This window comes from Typha latifolia, chromosome 8 (genome assembly GCF_019914945.1).
Source record: "Typha latifolia isolate L0001 chromosome 8, TyphaL0001v2, whole genome shotgun sequence".
NCBI lineage: Eukaryota > Viridiplantae > Streptophyta > Magnoliopsida > Poales > Typhaceae > Typha > Typha latifolia.
Window position 1 is genome coordinate 7,652,202 of NC_133093.1, and position 22,655 is coordinate 7,674,856.

At 37.5% G+C, this 22,655-nt stretch overlaps 1 protein-coding gene across 1 annotated transcript; it reads right to left on the minus strand.

The window, feature by feature from the left end:
• Positions 1-413: 413 nt before the first annotated feature.
• On the minus strand, positions 414-16,421 carry LOC140793396 (myb family transcription factor PHL7-like). Its single transcript, XM_073144854.1, has 7 exons — positions 16,080-16,421; positions 13,463-13,689; positions 6,921-6,997; positions 6,789-6,831; positions 6,586-6,643; positions 2,047-2,116; positions 414-1,261 (listed from the first exon to the last, which is right to left on the minus strand). Exons 2-7 carry the CDS (start codon positions 13,677-13,679, stop codon positions 752-754), a joined length of 975 nt encoding a protein of 324 aa, XP_073000955.1. The 5' UTR covers positions 13,680-13,689; positions 16,080-16,421; the 3' UTR covers positions 414-751.
• Between the last annotated feature and the right edge of the window lie 6,234 nt (positions 16,422-22,655).

The following is a 22,655-nucleotide window of genomic DNA, read 5'->3' on the forward strand; positions in this document are numbered from 1 at the left end:
AACTCCATAAACTATTTAAAATATCTCAAACATCCCTTTTTTTATGTTTTTAATTTTTTTTTTTTCATTCATAAAGTATCACTTGCTAATCATGTAAGCTGCCATATGACAAATTTACTTTTACATTTTGGAGAAAATAAGAAAGAAAATTTTTAATGTACCAGAATATTCTTACCTTCTTAAAGGGATTTTTTGATCTTCTGACTTTTTCCATCTACAACATCTCGGGGTAAACCATTTCAATAGTTGAGGAGGTTTGTCTCAAAATAATAATAAATTTTTTTTTAAAAAAATGCAGGGAAGATATATAGAAAAGAATGGTAGTTTTTAAAAAAAAAAAAAAATCTAAGTTTAATTATTATTATTGTTATAATAATAACGCCACATTAGGTGGAATGCTAGTTACAACCGAGTTGTCAATAAAAGGTCTCATCTCATATGGAATTCATTACAACTTCATACATCCTAAACAGCCGTATCAAGTTCTAGATCCTGTGTTACAAGACAGTGAACAAGAAGACACTAAAACACTCGTCCTCAACTCTGAATTCAAGCATTCCTCTCATGAAATTGAGATGGTAGAACTGTTACAGACATAAAATTATCACATCACTCTGGAAACACCTACTCTTCCTAACAGCAGTATATCTCTAGAGCATAACAATAAGCCATCATCTAGTGAGGAGTGCTACTACATGTCAATCTGATTGTACATTGCTCATTGCTCTCGAAATGTTCAACCATCTCATATTTAAGTGCTGGATGAATTAAAGTTCCCGCCATCAGCTGGAAACATTGAAGATTGTTGATGAAAGTCGGAGCCTGAGCATGACTCCAGTATATGGTGTGCAAGGACCAGCTCTTTATTCTCTTGGTCCACCACGCTGTCTACCCGCGGCCTCTTGCTTGTTCTCTCATTCTTTGGGCTCCCAGGCAGGGAATCAGCACGGCAGCTGGAATCGGGGGTTAGCGGCTCATGAAGGGAGGAGAAAGAATCATCATGGGAGAGGCTCTTGAAGAGCCCATTTCTGACCCCGAGTTCTCCACTTGGAGCCTTGTCTTGGATTGGTGATTCGGAAGTTGGGGCAGGGGTTGAAGGGTCGGTCTTGTCGGAGTCTGGGCAATGATCAGCTGAAGTCAGGCCAGGATTGCCCGAGCTGGGCGATTCAGCCAGCACCCCGCTGAGACGCTGCTGTTCTTCGATGATCTTTTTCAGATACTTGCCTTGGGCTTCTATTCTCAATTGCAGCTGCCTTTGTACCTATAAAACGTTTTCTTATCTCAGATTGTGTATATAGCTTCATTGAGTCCTAGAAAGCTACTACCATATAGAAGACAGACATTGTGCATTGTAAAGACAGACATTGTGCATTGCATGTCCTCACAAAAAGCTGAGCAGACAGGACATTTCATGTTGAAGATATTGTTGCCATATTCCTAGCTAAAGCCAACACATCCAAAAGAAAATAAGAAAAGAAAGAAAAAGGAACGTCAGAAACCTTAGGCCAGTTAACATTTCGGAGGAGTAAGTGGCTGCAATTTAAATCAATGCAATGAACCAGCAAGTAGATGGAAAAAAGAGGTGATAAGTTTCGATGTAAAAGCAATAATTATGTTCAGAGGATGTATGCTGAAATATAAAGCCATGCATTCCCATATCATCTGACAGATTCATATTCAAAAGATGTAAAATCAGCTAGAGAAGAGCATAAGCAGAAAGGGACCAGCAGCACCACTAACAGCTAGGTTTAACAAATCTAAATCTTCACATATCTTTGCATGACTATGAATAATTTCTGAAACTCTATTTGCTGAAATATTGGCACAGAACTTAAGTTGCAACCAAATAGAATATGAGACAAATCTGTTATCTTAAATGTAAAAACAGAAGAAGTAAAATAGAGGTTCTTTAAGCTGCTGTTCTATCATTGTTCAACGGCTGTTGGAGTAGCATTCATGCACCTCTAAGCAGGGAAACTTTGCAATAGGTAAATATGAAGGCTGATATTTTAAATCAGGAATTAGGAAAAATATAATATTTCATGCCTCTAATTGTTCGTGTAGCCGCTTCTGCACCTCCATCTGCAACTTCAGAGCCTCAGTTATTTGCATCCCACTGGCACAACAAGGAAAGTGACGCTTTACCAAAGTCAGTATTTAAAAGAAACAAAAAAAAAAAAGAAAAAGAAAAAAAGAAAAACAGGTGAGCCATAACTATACTTGATAATGGAACTGCAAAGAACATATAGAGAAGAAAAAGGACAGCATCAAAAGGGTCCACACAAGTAAAACATCTGAACACACCAAATTTTTTGAATGTTCCTTGTACATGATGTTATAACCATCTAATAATTAAAAGAAAAGGTCAAGTGCATTGCACGTGATGTCTTCTCCCCCTCAGCTCAGCCATTGGGCAGGGAGATGGGTGCATGATCTCGGCTTTCCAAAACAAATAACCCTACGAAATTTTTCCCCCTTTAGAAACCCTGGTCCTCCTCTTTCTCCCCCACGTTGTCACTTCTATTATTCTTCTTCAACTTCTTCCTACTTACCTTGCCAAAGTCATCATTGCCAGATCCGGCCGGAGGAGCATCGTCAAAGCGAGCGAAGACCACCCAGTGACTAACCAGTGAGTTTTCTCTCATCTCCTGCAATTAATTTCAGTTATTTGAGTATACTGTTGTGTAGGCTTGCTTTTAATATTCTTCGCGGGCAAAATGCATTGGTCGACGACTTTGGGTTGTACTGGACAAGCCCGGGAAGCTTCACGTGGGCAGCCTCATGCAATGGTACCCTTGACAGAACTCTAGGCTTTCGGGACACCATGAAACCTCCCACCGACGAGCTTGGTACTCATGTCTGGCCACGGCCATCAACAGTGGTAGCGTTCGACCTTCCAGACAAGTTTCCCTTTTGGTAAGGAGCCCATTGATACCTTTTGTTGTCGACCTTCCGGGTCTAGTTGGTGAGATAGTGCACCACCATGGCCATCAGCCATGGACAACACCCTCTTCAGTGTTGTTCGCCCCGATCGACCTCCTTCCACCTTGTGTGGGTAGCCCAAGTCATGAGGATCGTGTTGGCACCATCGATTGGAATTGTTGAAGGCCATTGACAGCCACCCTCTGGCCTTGCTCTTATTCCCTCCTCATCCCTTGCAACCCCTCTCCTTCGAAGGAGAAGAAATGAGTGTGCCCAATTGTCGGTTGGGTTATGGACTAGCTTGTTTAAGTTTGCCAAGAGTCATTCTCAACCTAAGTAGTAGTTTCATAAGGATAATATTTATACATGTCGACTGGAAGCTTCTAATAGAGGACAACTCTTGATAGAAGTATGAGACAAGAGTTGGCTCCTGCCCATATGACAACTCCAATACTTACTTCAATCTCTACTTTCGAGCTAATGACCACTCCTACCCTGATACGATCTAAGTTTGATCGGATCGAATCACGAAAATATTGGGCTCGATGAATTGAGCATATTTATCTTTTAATTAATTTATGATATAAGCTCTTAAGACAAGTCTAATTATATTACATAAGCTCTTAAAGCAAGTCTAGTTAATTCATGTAAGTCACTAAGGCAAGTCCAATTAAGTCATGTAAGTTTCTAAGACAAATTCTAATTCTAATAGGACTTATTGTATCTAACTTCTATATATAGATGAGTTGTGCTTCTTTGTTTAAACATCCAAGCATATAATGAAGAAATAATAATTATATTTTAGCTTTAGACTATCTTAGGAGTAAAAATAAAACAATCTAGAAGTAAAAGTAAATTAATCATAGCAGTTTAATTTTTTAAGAGTAGATCTAACTTAGAACCCTAATTCTACCTCCAACTCATAGCTATCATCATCTCCACAAGCCACCCTACCTTAAAGCCGTCCTCCGATGACCGCCACAACGTCGAATAGTTACCAAACTATCCAATTTCGACATTTCTTCACTTAATTTTATCATGTGAAACTAAAGCCATTAGATCCGTGACTTCCTAGGCTTTCTCCCATTAAAACATCATAATTTTTCTTACATCCAGATCATTCCAGATTTGATTCATAATAAGGAAGCTTCACATGGGCAGTCTCATGCAATGGGTACCCTTGACGGAACTCTAGGTTTTCAGGGGAGGTTACACCATATAACCTCCCACTGACGAGCTTGGTACCTTTGATGAAACTCTAGGTTTTCAGGGGAGGTTCCAGACAAGTTTCCTTTTTCATAAAGAGCCCATTGATAACATTTATTGTCGGCCTTCTAGATCTAGTTGGTGAGATCGTGCACCACCATGGCCGTTGGCCATGGACAACGCCCTCCTCAATGTCGACCACCCCGGCCGATCTCCTTTCATCTTGTGTGGGTAGCCCAAGTCATGAGGATCGTATTGGCAACTTGGCATCATCGATTTGAACAGTCGAAGGTCATTGACAACCACCTTTGAAGGATAATATTTATTCGTGTCAATAGGAAGCTACTGGTGGGAGGACGACCTTTGATGAAGTATGAGACAAGAGTCGGCTTCTGCCCATAGGACAACTCCTATACCTACTCACTCTCTACTTCCGAGCCGATGACCACTCCTGCCCCTACTATTGATCTAGTTCTCATAGTACTTCAGACTTTGGTATAGGCTATTAGTAGGCAGACATTGCAGTCCCAAGTTACATTTGAGACTATGCTCCTTAGTCTAGATATTTGAAAGTTTATTAAGGCTTCCCCACCCTCCTTCAAGGGGATGACTAATTTAATCGACGCAAAGGCATAGCTGCTTCGGATTGACCTATTTCGTGATACTACACCAATATCTAAGACATCTTGCAAAATGATGCCAGCAGGACTTGGGGCTTGTTGGCTTGAGTTCAGGGAGGGTTCCTGAACCATGGATGGCCACGCCTCTTGTACAAATAATAGACTCAGTTAGCATTAATACTGGAAATAGTCGAGTTCATCAGATCTAGACTCTAGTGATAGTTATTAAAGTCAAAAATAACAAATTCATCACAGGGTATGGTATAGATATGTTAGAAACGAAATAAATATCCTTCCAAAGGGCTTGAGGACGTTGGGGCAATTTTAAAACACCAAAGTTTCTCAATGGTATCTGGATGCTAGTAAAAGCCAATGTTTTAAAAAGCGGCCGCGGGTGGCAGGCGGTCACCCCACCGCCTAGCGCCTAGGCGGAAGGCGGGCGACAAGGCGGGTGACAAGGCGGTCTAGCATTTCTAATATAAATAAATAAATAAGTATAGTATATACAGAAATTTTAATAGTGCACTAAATCAAAACACTAAATAACATAATCACATTGGCTAATTTCTTATTAGTGATAACTGAATAACTAAGATATCTATTTACTAACTCTAGTTTATTCACATGAATCACATTTCAAAATCCTCTAATCAGAAATTATATACTTAAATAGTAGGCAATTAGTAATTCCCCCAATTAATAATGCATGACAGTGAAAAAAAATTTCTTCTCTGTAATCTTAATTCAATAATTCATAAAGCAATTAGCAATTAACTCCTCTAAATTGGTTAGTTTTATTAAACCTGGTTCGCTATAAAACTCGACCCGCTCACTAATAACCGCATCTCGACTTGGCGGGCCGAAGCGCTAGCCCACCAAGTCGGGCTAGGCGGCCCACCTAGCACTATTTAGCACCTAGGCAGCCCGCCAAGGCACTTGGCTGTCTTTTGCCGACGCCTTTCAACATGGCGGGGCAGCCGTCTTTTTCGCTTTTCAAAACAGTGGTAAAAGCAAAAGATGATTAAGAATATGAAGTGCTGGTTGAGAATGTGATGAGTTGCTTGCATTTGGTTTATTTGGGTGGATAGGAATCAAAAAAATTTCAGCCAAATGTACATTGTCGCCCTGAAATTTAATTCACCGAAGGGCTCTACCTAGCTGTTGTTGATGACTTGGAGAGAATCATCTATTTTGTATTTTCTCTCTGATTTCTTTTTTCTGTATGCTTGAAGAAGTGTTGGTCTTGCTACTTTAGTGTGCTACTGTTGCAATTTAACTTGTGTTGTTTGTGTATTGGTTGTGAAACATTTGTTTTTCTGCTAGTAGTGTACTTTTGCTAGCTTTTGTTGGGGCTGGTTGTAGGTTGTCGGAACTTTTATATTTGCTTCTATCTGTGGATAGGGCAGGGTATATGATTGTTGAGTTTTGAAATGAAACTAAGCCTTAGGGCTTCCGTTAAAAAAAAAAAAAATCCTTTCGAAGGGAAGGTTATTAAAGATATGATATTGGCAACTATATTCAAACCTGTATTTTATTGTATAAGAGATATTAAAGATACCTTGACGTAATACACATCAACTTAAAAGATGTTGATTGTCTCTTCCACATGCATGCGAGTGACCTGAGGTCAGAAGGGTGTGTGTGGTTGGGGAGGGAGAAAGCATGAGATTAATTAGCATGTGAGCATAGAACATGTACTTGGTGCATGCCCAATAGTTATTGGCATAACTAGCAAAAGTGGGAAGCTGAAATCCCTTTTTGCCAGTTTAAAATTACACATTTTGGCAGTTTCTTTTTCCATATGAAATGAATGTATGATTAAATATGTTATACTTACGAAGAACTTTCAAGGCCCGAAAGCAGATCCCCCGGATCTTTCTTTTCAGACTTGGTACCTACATGAATGAAAGCCTAATTAGTCAAGTCAGCAGGGTTACTTATCCCCTCAGCCCATGTACGAACATAAAAGAACTGCTTTTAGAAATAGAAATTCTAAATGTAAATAATTCTTTCATGTAGTGGATATTTCACGATACTTACCATCAGCCGAAGATTCAGGAATGTATTTGGCAAGCCGATATTTCTGAATACAGAGAATACATTCAATTAGGAAAGGAAAGAAGCATAATATTGAATGAATCACCGAGTCTTTAGCATATCAAATTGAAGTACCTGTAAGTGACTTTTCACGTGGTATATGGTTAGCCCTGGTACACCCATAATTCTGAGAACCCCTTTAGGAGTAGCTCCTATCATATATTAAGGATATGGATTAGTATCCTTTAAAGACAGTTTTATCTATAACAGCAATCTGATAGGTGAAATCTGAATTTTAAAATTGATCATAAGCTAAATGTTGGCCCTACTAGTTAACTTTTTCTAGGTTTTGAGTAGACAAAAGTGCCTCTTAAACAGATGCAACCAGCAATTGTGGAGTACTGAAAGGTGAAAGGAGGTATAAGTAAATAAAAGATTATGTAAATACAGCCCAAACACACTTTGGTGTTTCCTCTTAAGCTAAAGTATTTTCTCCCACCTAGTCATTGTAGGCTTCAAAAATCCTTATTACCAAGAGAAATTAATAACTAATAGTATGCTTTCATTACAATTTAGGTGCTTCAACCCCTTTTGTGCATAAAGGAATATACAGAAGTAATTGAACAGTTGGACCATATCCTTATTTGCCTCGTGTATGTATAAGACCAAACCATACACTCTGCTTTTATAGACTATAAGAATATTTAACCAAACATGAACAAATAATGAATAACTTCAAGAATAATAAAGAATACATTGCGACTAGGATAATGAACCTTTGATTGTCTTCTACATGAAAAATGCAGAATTAGTTGATAGAAATATACATCAAATACTATAGTTACTACTTACTACTGAATCTGCTGCCCGTCAGCTCAATATTTTTGTGAAACGCCATTCAATTTGAGGTTATAAACCCTCATCAGGAAAATGTTCCTTGAAATAAATCGCTTGATCTAAGTTCATAGAGTTACAGGAAGAAAAAAAAGAAAGATTGAGTGTTATGTAACAAATTGACTTAATTTTGGGTTGTTACACAGTAGACTAATAATATATATTATATCTTAACACATCCCCTAAGTCTGAACAATAGATGTGGTCACATGATAGATAACAAGACATGCACCCTTCTACAAAAGGAGGTTGACAAGGCTCCCAATGCTAGAAAAGTTTGAACTCATGAGTCATGACATCAAAAAAACCTAACTTTGATATCATGTTAGATAGCCAATTGACTCAAAAGTATACATTATCACATGATGTACCAATAGGGGTGAAAATGGATCGGATACGGATCAAATAGTGCTCAACCCATATCCGGATCCGTATTTTTAGTTCGGATACGGATATTGGACGGATAGCAAAATTTAAAACCATATCCTAACTAAACGGATACGGATAATTTTCAGATAAAGGATCGGATTTTAAACGGATATTGATTGAATTTAAAATAATTATAATATTTTATTTAAATATAATTAACATAAAATTATTAAGAGTTTTACAACAAATAATTTTTTTGTATGTCAAATATATAAAAATTAGAGAAATTAATCTCTGTGAATGATATATAACGTATTATTAGTAATAATATTAATATTTACTATTTAAATAAGCAAACTAAAAACTGTAAATCATTTAAAAATATATGCGAGTAAACGGATATCCGATATCTGTATCCGAATCCGAAAAATATATCCGACCCGTATCCGAATCCATATCCAAATTTTTTCAAAAATTCTATCCGTATCCGAATCGGATAGAAATTTTTTATCTGAATCCGATCCGAGTCGGGTCGAATAGCGGGTCGGGTCGGAGTTAACCCGACCCGTTTTCACCCCTATGTACCGATAATGCATATCATGTTTTATCAAAAAGAAAAACCAAACAACAAAAATTTCTAGCATAATTCAACTAAAAACCTACATTGACAATCTTACGAATCCTAAATCTTAATTAGTAGAAGATAAATAATTTAATCTTTCCCAATATAAAGTCTCTTTGCAACCTCTCTCCTGCTGAGAGCCTGAAACATGAAATTTGACCCCTTGTAACTTAGGGGGCCTCATAATTCAATCACTAGCATGATATAGTGGTGTATGTAAGCAGGCCAACCTGTATGAGCAGCTCTCACTCAGTCCAGGCTTGAGACTGATTGAGAACTCATCTTTCTAACCTTCAATTCCTAAATACAAGACATGATTGAAATACTTCCTGCTGAAAGCTACATCAAAACTACTCCAAACTTATTCAAATCTTTCACCATGACTTTCTTCCAAAAGATGTTTGATCCTCCATTTGCAAAGATATTCCTGCAAACATTTGAGCAGATTTCAGGGATCATAATACAAGCACATGCAATCTAAGTAGGTTCATCCTTGCTCGTCCTTGGTTGTAGAAACTCATATATGTACTTGACTCAATTTTCCACTCAATCTTTCATAACTATGTAAAGTGTAAACCAAGGATTGTTGAGCCAGAGGCATGTGCCGTGCCACTATTTTGTCAGCACAACCTATGCCGACTCAGCGCGTGCCTATGTTCTAATGGCATACTATCATGTCTACTGGCATGCATTGGCCCCACGGGTGTAATCTAGCAGAGCTTGATTGAGCCTATATTTGTGATTAAGCTCCATCAAGCTCGAATTGAAATTAATTTCGAGTTTATATTTGTAACTAAGCTTAAATTGAAATTATTTTAATTCGAGCTAATTTCGAGCTCAAGAACAATAAGCAATTTCAAGCCTTAATCAATTCAAGCTAAATTTTGAGCTTGATCAAGCTTGATTTAGATTTGAATCAAGCTTAAAATAAAGCCTAATTTAAAAAGTATAAACTAATATAATCAAAATTTAGAATAAGATCAGAGTCATAACAATCCACTTAAATAAATTTTAGAATATAACAGAATTATAATATAGTATAGAAAAAATTACTCATATCGTATATATGTTATAATTATTTCGAGCCTTATCGAGTTTATTTGATCGATCTGACTCATGATCAAGCTTGGCTTAAAATTATTTTTGAGTCTATTTTAAAGATCAAGCTCGGCTCAACTCAATTTCGACCCGAGCTTGATCGAGCCTTATCGATTGTTTTGATAGCCCTAATTGGCACACTTCTAATATGTATTAAAACCTTCATTAGATTTTAATCTAACCAAGGTTCCGAGTTAAATAATGGGATCGGGATTGAACATCTAGAAGAACTGTAACTTTATTTTATTGGCAATAAGTGAACAAAATCTTATTTTATTTGTGTTGATAGATTTTTGTAAAGAGCATGATACAATAGAAAAGTTTAAAGTCACTAATACAGTGTTCCAGTGTTCAGGCGTTCGAACGCAATAGTCCGAGAGCAGTATGCTTTAAAAAGCATTAGAATGATCCCGGATGCGTTCAAACTCATTTTCCCAAGACAAAAGAAAATAATAGGTGTTCGAATAAGACCGTTCAAACGGCCTCGGCTACTTGGACTATTTTTGCTAAGTGCGTTCATGCGTTTGAATGTCCTGACGAAGTTAATTTATTTTAGATCGACTTAAACTAAGTTTCTCATCTCTCTTTGGAAACCTATATGTCTTTAAAGCCTAGAAGATAGGAGGTGATTGAAAAACGTGAATTGAAGCTTTAGCAAAGATTTGAGTGGAAGTTCTTCATTAATCAAGAAGCTACAGGTTTGAGCGTTCAAAGATTGTTCTTGATCGTTGCAAGACAAGATTTATTCGATCTCAATGGTCAAAGAGATTGGTGCAATCAACCATTAGAAGCAACTCATTGCAGGGCCTAGCAAATAAGAGATCTTTAGATATAGCTGTAGGTCTCAGTAGGTAACTTGTAAGTGATTCTTGTACTTACTTTTGATTAGTAGTTGATTTGATACTAGTAAAAAATATTTGTAGTTTTTATCCTAGTTTGGGGTTTTCCATGTAAATCATACGTATTTGCATTGCTTACGATTTAGCTTTCATATTTATCATCAAGTTTACTCATTTAAGTTCATTTAGTTGAGATTAGGGTTTACCCAAGATTTTTTTTTTCAAAAACAATAACTATCAACCATATCATCGGGTTCAGTCGATTGTTTCAGTCAAAGTTTCACGTATCAAAATCAAGATCGGGATCGACCATTTAAAAAAAACAATACATATCGACTATATTGGCCGTATAGGCCATCCGTATCAATTTGTATTTTAAAATATAGAAAAATTCTAAAATGAAAAAAAAATAATGATAAGATATAAATATAAATAATTCATATACAAATCTAAAAATAAAAAATAAATATTATTTTCTTAATTTTTATCTCACTTTTTCTACCACTCACTCTCTCTCCCTCACTAAGTCTCTTATCAAACTCTCTCTCTCTTATAAATTTTCTCCCACTAACTCTCTTATCAAACTCTCTCTCTCTCATAAATTTTCTCTCCCACTAACTCTCCCTTTCTCCCACTAACTCTCTTATTAACTATTCCACTACTACTCCCTCTCCCTCACCAACTCCCCTCTCTCTCTCCCTTTCTCCCTCGCCGACTCCCTTCTCAATCTCTCCCTCTCTAATTCTCTCTCCTCTCTATCTCTCTCCCACTAACTCTCCCTCACCGACTCCCTTCTCTCTTGATCTCTCCTCTTCGATTCTTCTCGGGCAATGCTTCTCTGACAAGTTCGGATGAGGTATTTCTCTTTTTCTCTCTCCCTTCGACAAGCTTTTTTATCTCTCACTCACTCTCCTCTCCTCTCTTTCTCTGTCTTTTCTTATTCTCCTCCCTCTCTTTCTCCCTTTCTCTCTCCCGATTTCAATTGATTTCAGCTGATACGGCTGATCTCGACCTGAAACGGATCGGGTATCGATTGATTCGATCGATACTAGGGCTGAAACCAGTTTGGGCCTAGATCAAGATCAGCTATAGTCGACCTCGATCCGTTTCAGCCGATTTCACTCGGGATTAGCTAAAACTTGGAACCATAGTTTCAGTATTATACTTTTTAAATTATAAAAAATTAAAAATTATTATAAAATTTAGAAAAATGGTAAATAAAATAGAAAAAATGACATCCACATGTTTGAACATTAAGAGGAACAAAAAATGATTATAATTTACTCTCTTTCTCTTTTAGGAATTGCTTTACTCCACTAACACCTCTCTCTCTCTCTACTAATATTCTCTCTCTTACAAGCTCCCCACCCTCTCTTTCTATCTCACACACTCCTCTCTCTGCTGCACAATCTCACTATTCTCCATCTCTTCTTTTCTTTCTTAATTCTTACTCTCCTCCCTCTTTCTCTTTCTTTCTTACTCTCCCTCTCTTTCACTTTCTCTTCGCATTTCAGCCAAAACTTGCCCAATCCAAGGTAGGATCGGGATTAGCTATAGTTGATCCCGATCCTTTCTGGCCGATCTAGATCGGAACGACTGAAATTGGAAACTTGAATCTAACATGTTTTAGCTGAAAAATAGTAAATTTTGGGTCCAAATCATGGATTGAAGTTTCAACTAATCTCAATCTATATTGCCTAAGAAGATTGACCAATATGGCCGATCTAGACGATCTCTGATCTGAATTGTCCAAAATAGACAATCGATACTTATCTTCTTTCAAACGGTCGATCCCAATCATAAAACTGATACTTAGAATTTTACTTCAAATCAACTCATACAAAGTTAATCTAACTTGTTCTTGTAATAATTTTGACCTAATTTGAATGAATTTGATATATTAATTTTCAAAAATTTAGGAAAAAATTTGGCAAATTTATGACAAAATTTTAGCTAAAAATTATAAAATTTGGCTTCAAATAAACTCATATGGATTCAACATATTCTTATACCAAATTTGACCTAATTTGAATAAATTTGACATACTACTTTCAATTTTTTTTGGAATTTGGGGGAAAACAAATTTCTCTTTTGATTCCTACATTTTAAAGAGTAATTTTCTATAGATCTAGTACCAAAATACAGATCTTTACATAAAGACTTGCAAATGTAGATCTAGCAAAATTAAGAATGACTAGATCTATCATTTGTGCACTCAAACAAAATTTAAAAGTGCAAAGGAATTAAGAAATATTTAAGAGATGAAATAATATACTTTCGGATTGATTTGAAGAAGAAATCTTAGATCTTTCCTAAATATCCTCTATTTCTCCTCTTTCTTCTTCTCTAACTTTAGGTTTTTCTATTTAGTAAAGTGACTACCAAAAAGATCCATTTGGATAGCTCTTAACAAGTTTCAAGCGACACATATTGTATGCTGCCCGATACTCTACCTATGCCAGTTAGCATGAGCAGCACAGGATGACACGGCATAATATGCCACACCCTCAGCTGGAATCTCACCAGCACAGCCATCCTTGGTGTAAATATTAATATCATATTCTAATCTATCACAAAATCTTGTACCGTAGCATCTCTCTCCCCCAAATATCACTTTTGTTGTAAAGCACACATCATATAAGGCTAATTAAGTACCTAATCACCGCTCCACCTGACCAAACCTAGTAATAAGAAAGTTCATGTGATATTGCGAGAAACTGACAACAAAAACATGTCAGTTTCCTGGAATATTTTACAATCAACAAGATGTAGAGAAAGAAATGATACAGTGATAAATGTCAAAAGGCAACAAGAAAGAAAGTCAAATCTTCTAGATTGCAGCTAAGTGAACTTACTATCTGGCCCACCAAGTTGTGTCACTGCATCAACAAATCGATCATGAAGTTCATTTGTCCACCGTAAACGCTGCCTTGCAGCCAAACTAGGGTTATTTGGATTGTTCCCACCATTGTTTGTGCCCATATTGTTGCCAGCTAATCCCAGGTGGGATTCATGAGCAATGGTATTGTTGTCAACTGGGGCAAGACTAGAGATTGGTTTTGGTCGATACATATGTCATTATCTGTTAAAACAGCAAACTACCAATAAGTGTCAAGATTATAAATAAGAAAACTGGAAAGAATACATAGAGAAATTAGAAATAATCATATTGAAATTGAAAGGATAATAATTTAAGATAACTGCAGCAATACTGGGATAAGTTGTAGAGTGTTTTCTTATTCTGTCAATGAATCAACCCATATCTGGAACTCTGATTTCCACTAAACTCATGCCATGTACAGTACATCTCACTTGCACATGTTTAACTAAAATACCAACTTACCAAATTGACTTGAAAGAATTAAGAACCTCGAGAGAAAATGAATGGTGGTAAGCATAGACATGTGCCAGTTGCATGTCATTGACTAGACCGCATGCAGATATCTACCAAGTTGGGGTATACAATAGCACAGAATTTTCTCCATCATAGCCGTGTTAATGGGGATACAACAAGAAGTACTTAAAAGACCTTGCTGATGATTCTTTGTTCACTCATGAACTCCAAATATCAAAACTCAAAACTATGACGAACTAGTCCAATATCATATCTTTATATTACTCATATACAAAGTAAGACACTTCTTAGCTGATCATTAAGTAGAACAAGAATGCTACTTGGTAAATACTCTTATGTCTTTTGAACTAAGTATGTCCACTTAAATTGAAATTCTCTATTGCACAGAAACAAATGCAATCAAATGATTTGATATGTTTAGACTTTAGAGGATCAGGAAGAATGCTTAATGCCTTATGAAGCAGAAAAGAAATTTCAGAAATAAAGCATGTCAGGTAAACCATCCACCACAAAGTCAAGTTTAGGCCAGCATTATTTTCTAAGCCTCATGCATTTTGCCAACCCATAATCCAATCCCATGCCTAGGGGGATCCGAAATAAATGTAAACAGAATTACAGACACACTTTCACATTCAGACGCTCCTTGAAAGTTGAAACTATCTACATGTCACCTAATAAATAATAAAAATTGAGCTTCAGTGCTTAGAGGACGAGCTCAGTACATCAAACAACTGTTAGGTCAAATAACTTATCAAAACTGCGATTCACCAAAATATACTTGGCAAACAATATAAAGAACTACATTACCAGCTCCATCTAACAAGAAATACCAAATTGAAAATGTTAAGATGTATCTTGTTTCTTTAGATTGACACTTTGGATTCAGGCCCTACAACATCCACAAAGTTATCTAATGCTCACTGGGCCCCACACTATACCTAACTTATACCCAAACCTACCTAGTTAAGTGACAATGGTGACAACTGAGGTTTTTTCTTCCGACTTCAATATTCTCCATTAGATTCAGGCAAATCCCTATGTAGCATAACCAGCTTAGAAGTATATGCAAAATAAACCAAACAAATGCAAACCTTAAGTCCTAAGATGTTAAGAAAAAGTTTCCAATGCTCATTGGATCCTGAAATAGTGAAATCTATCTGACAACGGGAGAAATTTCCTAGTTAAATTCTTAATGGGTGTCACAAGATGCAATAATAAGCCTTGCCCCTTGAACCCCAGAGGTCATGAGTTCAAATCTTTGAAACAAACCTCAAGTCCATCCTCCAGGGTCAAACAACGTCAAAGATTAACCACTAACTTGGGTAACATAGCGATCTATTATTTACAGCCTCCATATACTGATCAGATGATTAAACCTCTACATGACGTTATGAAGAGTGAGAGATTATACCATATGGAACTTTGAGTTTCTATATGTAACCCCTTTTGGTTTACTAAGCAAAAAGGAAGCTACAAAGCTATACACCCAGTAACCGCACTTGTTCAACAGATGAAAGCACGAGAACCCAGGTAAAAGAGATGGAGACTAGCTATACATATGCAACACCCATTAGCAACTAGCAACTGACCAACACCAACATAATGACAGAAATCATCTGAGCTGAATTAATTTAGCTCTTAGTCTCTTACAGATCCATTTGCTTGCAGAAATCTGACCACCTAAACGTAGTAGCTGTAAAATACCTACTGTCTGATGGCTCAGGAAGGTTTTGTTGTCCATAAAGGTAATGTGATAGCGAAATCACCCCCAAGTTTTCTGATTGCCATTTATCAGGCTTAGGTTTCTGAACCAGCGATCATAACCCTTTCTTGTTAAAACTACTGCATACCAAAATACCCAAAAAGGAAATCTTGGGCCAAGCTAACCCATTAACCGCAAATTAATGAACCATCAACCACGAAATGGCATCTGGATTTTGTCTGAAACCCCCTAAGTCTTTTCTTCGATGAAAGAAAAAAAAAAAAAAAACTCAAATCCCATAAAAATTTCCACCCAGAAGCACAATCTCACTGATCAGACCCCCAAAATCATCCAATACACCCAAATATGCGCCAAATGCACCGAACAACTAGAAAACAGAGGAAACAACACATACCCAGATCGACACACTTCGGAAATCCCCGACTTCCACGTCAAGAAGGGACCAGAATCACAAATTCCGCTGAGTCTACAGGGAGAAAGAACTGGATTTGACTGAAAGGAAGAACAGGAACAAGCTAGTGAGAGTAGATCCACGTCGCGTCCGCTCACCAAGGTCGAATCTTTTCGCGGGAAATCGAGGAATTATCGCGAAATATTTCTGGATTTCGATTTTTGTTACTCGGCTCAGAGATTCGTCGGGCTCCAACCAATCAGAGCCTCTCTCCTCTCTCTCCGTCCACGGAAATGAAGGAGAGCTGCCCGCGGGCAGTCTCATGGGCTGCCCGAACTTAAGACTGTGTGTGGTTTCCTCCCATGGTTGTTCCTCTACTGGATTCCCTCAAATGGGGCACGTGGCATCTCTGAATTAATTAACAGAAAAAAAAACATAAGAGTTCGGTAATTTACCTAAATAGCCCAACCTTTAAAGTTAATACCAAATAGGTCGGTTATGGAAAAAAAAAAGCTTCAGAAAAGTGTAGAAAGAATGAGAAGATTATTCATCTATTTATTTTTATCTGTTAATTAAATAAAAATATTTGTTATGTTATAATGTTTAAAAAACTAGAAAAAAATATCAAATTTAGGTTTAGATAAGATAGGTATAAATTAATTTGTTATTTAATTTTTTAGATATTTTTAAATTTATCGATACTTCTCAGATAAAGCACTAAGGTCTTATTTCATTTGAGTTTATGATTTTTTTTTCAACAGTAACCAAACATAGTTTTATCTTTTTTTCATATCTAATTAAAGGTTACTCTACAGAAAATTAAGACTAAAAAATAAGAGTATCTAATCGAGTTTGGGGCTTAGCTTCAAATTAAAAGCCCGAGAAAATTAGTATTTTATATTTAAAATAAACTTTGAACATTTCAGTATTTGTTTTTTATTCGGCATATCTAATGCTTCCACAATTAATTTTTATTAATAATAAATTTGAGAGATGAATCATTCAGGTAAATAAGTCAGCTACAAATATTTAGTCAAAAACTAGAAAAATTACACAAGATCCTTGATTGGTCGTGTCTTACGAGAAGAATTTATTTATTTATTTTTGGTCTTTTAGCATTTTTTTTTTAAAAAATTAAAACACCACCTTTCTCAACATGTTTGCAATTCAATACCTCTCTTTTATTTCAACAGAATTCAAGAAACCAAGTTTGACTTACTAATTAAATTATATGACAAAGATGTTATGACTTGTGAGGAAAAGGATAACGAGAAAAATATTTTAGCAAGAAAGATGAGATATACCAAGCATATTCATTATATAAAGGGGAGAGAGCTTTCCTAAGTATATTTGAAAATTAATTCTTTATTTTTTTTATAAGTTGGAAAATATGTCAATACTCATCTGATACAAAAATAATGAGGCCTTAACATATATTATCAAGCAGTCGTCTTTTTTTAGTACACACTGACCTCCTAAATAATAAAAAATATCTCACTTCTAGACGGTGTTATATAGAAAATATTTAATAACCTCTCAATTTTACTCTCTTTGTTTTAATCTAAGATAATAAAATGATTCTTAGAGGATATAAAATTGATCACGTAACACTTAATAGTAAAACTTAATGAAATTGCATTCAACTGGTTCTCAATAATTAACGAGATCAATGTGTCACAAAAAATAAATGAAGGGTATATGCATAAATAAACAAAATTTCACCAAGTCTAGGTTTAATTATCCCAACTTTAATAGCAAATTTTTTTCATGAAAAGCAATTTTACCTATATTTTGGAAAAATATAGAAACTCACTTGTTTATCTAATAAATTTAGCTCTTTTTATTTTAGGAAAATATTTTTTTATTCCAAAATAATATTATTTATCAAAATTATATTTTATACTATACACCAACCTAATTATTAATTCACTCTTAAAATCTATCCCACCAATCTACTTTATATCAAATCAAAGAGTATTTATGATAATTTTATAAAATTAAAATATATTTTTCTTATATTTTTTCTTTAGTTTATATAACATCAAAAATAATTATTACATTCTTATTTTAGAATACAGATAAACATAAGAATAATTATTCTTAAAATAAAAATATTATTTTTAGAATAACATAGATGAATACGTATTCTAAAATTGGCCTAGTAAACTAGGTTTAGAGAATATTTTTTTAATCTAAATTTTATAGCATCCATTGTAAAGCATACACGATTATATTGGGTGTTGGTTTTGACTTTTGGACTTAGGAGCTGGATGAATACACGAGGTGATAAAAGGCGGATTTACGTACGTGGAAGTATTCGGGCGGCATTAAGGAATATTCGATGAAGGTGCCGCTTAGACGCATGGAAATTTCCAGATTTGGTCGCTTAGTGGTAGCCTTCAACAAATAAATTGTGGGATTAAAGATTAAACAATGGGATTAGTATTAGCCTATTAGGGGGCTGGGTTATTAAAATTAAACGGAATAACTAATTAAGTAATTAAGTAATCTCTAGGGGTGAGATCGTGTGGTCCTCGTGTCTCCCGGAGTCCCAGTCCTCAATTTTTTTTAATTAATTTTAGTGGAAAGTTAGTAGGGAATGGGACACCAATTAGGGCTGTCAAAGTAATCAAGTCGGCTTGATCTAGATGTAGCTCAATTAAGCTCACCTCAAAAATAAGCTGAGCTAAGCTTGATCTTCAAAATATGAGGAGAAATAATTTCGAGCTAAACTTAATCACGAGTCGGCTCGATCAAGTAGTCTCCATAAGACTTGAAATAAATATTATATATATATATATATATATATATATAACTAATATTTTCTATACTAAAATATACTTCTATTATTTTCTAACATTTTTGTAAGTGGATTGTTATGTACAGTTTCTTTTAGGAGGAGATCATCCTGAGCGCTTTTGAGCCTTTGCTCTCTTATCTAATCACTTTTGGTCTTCCACAACTTGGATATGAGAGTGAAGGCTTCTAGCATTCTCTTTTGCCCACTTTTTCATTTAGTTAGTTAGGAGGTGGAGATTAGTAGAGAGTCCGAGCAAGCCTTCGGATACTCTCCTATGCATTTTTACATAAGCTTGAGAAGGAGACAATTTGAAGCCACTAGTTCTCAGTTTTGAATCGGCACTTGTCGAACCCGTTGCGAGGTTGAGTGTCTAGCAGTAGAGGGTTATGGTCACTTGAAATTGCTGGAAGGTGAAGGATGCGGGCATAAGGGAATCTATTGCACTAGGCAGAGGTTGCCAGCCCTCTGTCTAGGCATTCTCTAATTAGTTTACAAGCTCCTCTTCTATAAGACCAGGTGTAAGCTGGCCCAGCGAAGTCGAGGTCATGGAGGTATGAACTGCTGCTTATCCAATCCGAGAAAGCCGCCATTCTTCACTCGTTTGGTTGGTTGCCTCCATCTTTTTCATTTGCATAAGCTATCTAGTTGAAATCCTCTATTATGCAATAGGGAGCATCAGGGTTCACTACAAAATTGCTGATAAGATCTCCCATTATGACTAAGGTTCGATCTCTTCCAATTCTCAGATCTTGACTAATTCTGGCACAGAACTTTGTAAAAAAATATCGAAAGATATCGTCGTCGGATCAATGTGAAATTTTGATATATTGTAGCCCTAAGAAAAGAGCTTTCTTACAAATCATGTTTCAGGTGGATCGAATGTGGGGATCTCGAAATATCGTCCAATTAGTGGACAAACATCAAGAGTCTGATCATGATCCGTGGATGGAGGCACGAGATCCTAGATGATGGTGGTTGGAGGTGGATCGACGTTAATGGGGTGGCACCAGTGAAAAGTGATGGTGGAAGGGTTATGGTTGATGGAGGGGTTAGGGTAACTGTTGGATAGATTGGAAGAAGGGGGAGGAGGGCCGCCCCTAAGGGACTAGGGTGATTGGCCGGTCGAGGGAGGTTAGAAGCGCATCGCCGGGGATCGAGAGAACGAGAGCGAAGAAGACGAAGGAGGCAAGGCAAAAACTTAATTCATCAATAATTCCTCTAGGGTTGCCATCCACATCCTTTAGAGGCTAACCAAACAATTCAAAATTTATCCTAAACAGTACATTTTCATCGATCGCGTTCAAAAGCACCTAGTTCGCTCTTCTCTGGATTTGCGAACGCGATGCAGGCATTCGAACACGATGTAGGCATTCGAACGCGTATCCAAACGCACTTGTTTCCCATTTCTCTAGATTTGCGAACGTGATGCAGACGTTCATAGTGCGTTCGAACGCACAATTCACACTCTGTGGATGTGCGAACGTGATGCAGGTGTTCACAATCGTGTTCACAACCGCGTTCGAATGCACTCCACCCGCGTTCGAATGCGACTTACAAAAAACTTATTTTCTTCTAAATTAAACATTAAAATAAGAAAATAAAGACACCCCTAATATGTATTTGTGCTCGAGACGACATCGGTGAAATCCGAATCGTATCAATCCACCAGGCTTCTGCAACCTTGTCCTCAAGGTTTGAAATTTGGGAAGCGATCCATGATATCTGACTCTAGCTCCCATATTGACTCGTTAGTTGGTTTGCCCAGCCACTCGATCAGCACTTCGGTCTCCAATCTGGATCCATGGTGTCTTATTCTGCGGCCTAAGACTCGGACCGGTTCAGTTGGGCCATCTTCTTCCATTGGTTCGGATAACGCCGAACCCACCACATGGTTAGGCCCGATCTGGGCCTTCAATGCTGATACATGGAAGACCGGATGTATCCTGGTTCCCTCAGGTAGGTCCAACAAGTAAGCTACTGGACCGATTCGTTGTAGCACTCGGTACGGACCATAGTACTTCTAACCCAACTTCTGGTTCAAAATTGGCCTCAATGTGGATTACCGGTACAGTTGAGCTCGAACGAACACCCATTGATCCACCTCAAACTCTTGCTCATGCTGGCCTTTATCATGAGTCTGCTTCATGTGGTTTTGGGCTGTTGCTAAGTGCATCTTGAGTTATCTCAAGGTTTCATCTCTATTAGCAAGTTCCAAGTCAAGCTCAGTCCTATCTGCCGCCGCAAATCTATCGTAGGCATGCAAGACAGGGGGAGTGCAACCATAAACCGCCTCAAAGGGGGTCATCCTCAGTCGAGCTTGGATACTTGTACTCCTATTGGCCCAAGGTGGAATTCGGGTCCGTCTACATTGAGTCCACTTGGTCTCGGGTGGTCGAACCAATTGACTTAATGCCAATTCAGCAATAAAAATCTGGTGCATTTGATTGCGCTCGGGAGGTCGAGTTAGATGTAGTTGGTGGATCCAGATTAAGTCTTCCAAGTGACTCGAGTTAGGTTCAACTAGCCGAACTGATTATTGGTTGTGCTCATAATCGTTCTGCCCACTCCATGGATTAGGATCCAAGTCAAATGTATCCTGGTATAAGCAAACTCGTCTTAAGTCAAGTAGAGGGTTTCTGATCATGTCCCTTATTTGACTTAACCGAGTCCCGAAGTCCAGAGATGACTCATGCTCGACTTGACCCCTTTGGCTCATAGGTCCAGCCCAGCTCATGTCTAGCAGTTCCACCTGGTCAAGCCCAACCAAGTAGCCATCTTGAAATTCTAACCACTTAGGGTTTTCAAAAAAAATTGAAACCCCTAATATTTCTCCCATAATTTCACCTCCATCAGCCGTTGCCATAGGAGTTGCCTTGGCACGTGGCAGCCTTGGCTGAGTAGTGATCACCTCCAGTAGTTGCTTTAGTAGGGGTTCCCGACGATGTGGTGTCAGTCGGCGGCGATGGAAGGCCGAAGTTGGCCCAAAAAATGAAATCTTCATCTCCTTCTTCTTTGTCCTGTCGCAGCCACGGCAAGGAGCCTTCGACCGTCTGGAATATGAAAATAGCTGCTGGTGAGGTCCCTCTTGGGGTGGTGGCGGTTGACTGTTGTGGAAGGCTAAGGTTGACAAAAATAAAATCTTCATCTCCTTCTTCTTCACTTAGTTGCAGCCATGGCAGGAAGCTTTCGGCCGTCTGGGTGAGAAAAGCAGCAGCCCGCGAGGTCCTTATCGGGCTGTCAGTAGTCGGTGCTGCCATGGGTGGAAGATCGCGGCCTTCTCCTTTGAGTTGTAGTTGGTGGGGAGCTGCAACGTCATCGCCGGTGACGACGCTTTCGCGGTCGACTGTCAATTGACCGAGGAGAATGGTGGAAGGTCGCTGGAGGCCATATGCGATTTCTTCCTAGTTACCGACTCGCCATGGTTGCAAAAGGAGGTGGTGTAAGGCGGCCCAAGTGTCGAAACTCGCGATTTCGGATCATCTCCCTCGCCACTGATAAGGATTCCCTCACCACTGATGAGGATTCACAATCGCATTCGAACGCACTCCACCCACGTTCGAACGCAACTTACAAAAAACTTATTTTCTTAGAAATTAAATATAAAAATAAGAAACAAAGATACCCCTAATGTGTATCTGTGCTCGAGACGACATCGGTGAAGTCTGAATCGTATCAATTGCTTATCAGACCTCATAGAGAGGTGGAGAAAGAGTGGTAAGGATCACCATAAACACCACAAAGAAACCAGATTTGGAGAGTGTTCCTGCACTCCACTTTGG

Excerpts from the sequence above, each read along its gene's own strand:
- LOC140793396 (XM_073144854.1), bottom strand. The coding sequence starts at position 13,679 with ATGTATCGACCAAAACCAATCTCTAGTCTTGCCCCAGTTGACAACAAT. Across the intron at positions 6,998-13,462 it reads ACAACTTGGTGGGCCAGATA|GAGCTACTCCTAAAGGGGTT; the intron begins GTAAGTTCACTT and ends AATATATGATAG. Across the intron at positions 2,117-6,585 it reads TCGGGCCTTGAAAGTTCTTC|TGGGATGCAAATAACTGAGG; the intron begins GTAAGTATAACA and ends TTGTTGTGCCAG.